Here is a 2,526-nt window from a genome sequence, read left to right as displayed (position 1 = left end):
AACACCTGTTTAGGCGAGGTGCTGGCTAGTGGAGTAGAACACCTGTTTAGGCGAGGTGCTGGCTAGTGGAGTAGAACACCTGTTTAGGCGAGGTGTTGGCTAGCGGAGTAGAACACTTTAAAAAGAAAAGGATCATTCCAAGCAGCCATGATTTGATAGTAACTTATTTGACTTCTATGTACCAAAGGGATTGGTTTGCCTATTTAGTAGATGAATGCATTAATAAATGTTCATTCTTACATCATTGAAGGTGAATAGACTGACTGACGAGTTGTGTTTGATCGACAGGTCTGCCCCAGCTGCTGCCGGTGCCCCCGCAGACGGAGCGGCGCCACCTCCCAACCTCACCAGCAACCGCCGCCTGCAACAGACACAGGCTCAGGTGGATGAGGTGAGGAACATGCAGACAGACTCACCTTGTATTACACACATACTGAACCACAGAAATATATTTACATTGCTCACATGCTGTGAATAGTCACAAGCTGACATGAACTGGATGAATGCYTGTCCAACACACTAATGTAAACAATACATTACTCTATGTGACACTGTGGAGAACACACACAGCCACTCAGTCTGAGATGATTGAGTGATTCACCCCGTCCGTTTTCGGCCCTTGTTTCTGCCCTCCCCAGGTGGTGGATATCATGCGTGTAAACGTGGATAAGGTTCTGGAGCGTGATCAGAAGCTGTCAGAGCTGGATGATCGGGCCGATGCCCTGCAGGCTGGAGCCTCACAGTTCGAGACCAGCGCTGCAAAACTCAAGAACAAGTACTGGTGGAAGAATGCCAAGGTAAGGGTATAGACTGGGATAGATAGTACATTAATTCATGATAATAGTCATTTCCTTTGAGGCTTTTAAGACTCATGTTAAAACATAATTAAATGGATTAAAAGTATACCTTGTGATTGACCTCATGTTCCATCCCCCCTGATTTACTGCCTCTCCATGTCCAACTCTGCTTCCTCTAGATGATGATTATCCTGGGGCTGATATGTGCGATTGTCCTCATCGTCCTCATCGGTAAGGTTCACACCCACACTCTTCCTGCCACGGCAGTTTGAATGAAGATATACTCTCTGCTTCAAAATTATATATATATATATATTTTCTCTCTCTCTCTCTCTCTCTCTCTCTCTCTCTCTCTCTCTCTCTCTCTCTCTCTCTCTCTCTCTCTCTCTCTCTCTCTCTCTCGTCTACCTTCAGCACTAAGGATGAGGGGCTGCCTACCCCCAGTCTGCAGTCAGACTGCCCCCTTCCTTGCAACAGAACATCCTTTAAAGTGACGACAAAATGATCCACTAACGTTAATTGCATTAAATTGCTCCCTAAAATATTCTCAATATGACCCTGCCCGAACCCCCTGACCCCCTCGCCGCCTGCTTTCCACCGCTGGACTCCTGTCAATCTTTGTCCTGTAAATCTGTGGACCTGCCTCCTTTGTAAATACTTCCTGCTTTTCTATTCTGTCGTTCATACTCAGACCCCAATACTTGTTGTGATTGTTACCGATGACAACAACAGAAAAGGAAAATGATGACCCTGGTGATAATAGTTATATACCAGACATATATATAGTTCTTTGTAGAGTTTTATTCTGATATAATGTTTTTGTAGGTTGTGTGTGGGTGTGCGTTTTGTATTTTTTAATTTTTGTATTAATTTTACTTATGCTTCAGATTTGAACTACTGCCTATTAATCAGAGTGTGTATATCTTGCACATTCTCTCTCACTGTCTCTGCCTGTCTCTGGATTTCTCTCTCTTGCTCTGTCTCACATAGAGTATATGTGCATCTTTGCACAGTGACATAGTCTCCTTTAACCGAGGTACTTCATCAATATTCCCATTCTCTTCTCCCATCTTTTGCTTCTCTCTCGCTTTCTCTCTCCTATACCATTTAGCCATACTGTCTCTTCAGAATCCTTTCACCCTTTCTCTTTGTTTCTGTTTCTGTTTCCCTGTCTGTCGTTTCCTAGTCATATACCTTCTCTTTTTAAACTGCCATTAGAATTGGACCAATGTCTGTAGATGTTTTTTATTTGACTTAGTGTCTTATTTCGAGAACATTCCTTCATGGCAGTCTAGTACAAATGCTGTCACTGTAGCACATGTATGTGTAAGTATCTTTGAAAACAGAAAATAGATAGCCTGTATAAAGTTACCGTAAATATTATTGTAGAGATCAATATAACAAGCCAGAGTGGGGAAAATAACAATATTGATAGAAAGGAGGGCTTACTAGTTTTTGTTTGGTGGATCATAATTTGAACCTGATTAATTTGTTCATTTCAGCAACATAAAATTGCATAAAGTTGCTGTGACAATGCACCAATCCTACAGAGATGTCATTACTAACTAAATAATCACAATGACACAGTAAAGCCTTAGTCTCTGATCAAAACGTATCACCTTAATGGTCAAAATGTTCCCATCCACGTTTTATTTTGTGTAGGGGCAATGGCTGACTGAAAACGTTTAGGTGGTGTGAAATGCACAAAGAACTTTGATATTGATGGTGC

At 42.0% G+C, this 2,526-nt stretch overlaps 1 protein-coding gene across 1 annotated transcript in view; it reads left to right on the top strand.

The window, feature by feature from the left end:
• Positions 1–1,069, top strand: part of LOC111963700 (vesicle-associated membrane protein 2-like) — a 13,594-nt gene extending 12,525 nt beyond the window's left edge. Inside the window, exons 2-4 of the mRNA XM_023987205.2 lie at positions 289–391; positions 639–797; positions 977–1,069. Of these exons, the coding sequence (XP_023842973.1) occupies positions 289–391; positions 639–797; positions 977–1,069 (355 nt within the window). The remainder of the gene's footprint in view (positions 1–288; positions 392–638; positions 798–976) is intronic.
• Positions 1,070–2,526: the final 1,457 nt, after the last annotated feature.

The sequence above is a fragment of the Salvelinus sp. IW2-2015 genome, linkage group LG5 (assembly GCF_002910315.2).
Source record: "Salvelinus sp. IW2-2015 linkage group LG5, ASM291031v2, whole genome shotgun sequence".
NCBI classification, from domain to species: Eukaryota; Metazoa; Chordata; class Actinopteri; order Salmoniformes; family Salmonidae; genus Salvelinus; species Salvelinus sp. IW2-2015.
The sequence above is the reverse complement of the archived record's forward strand: the minus strand, read 5'-3'. Positions and strand labels throughout refer to the sequence as shown.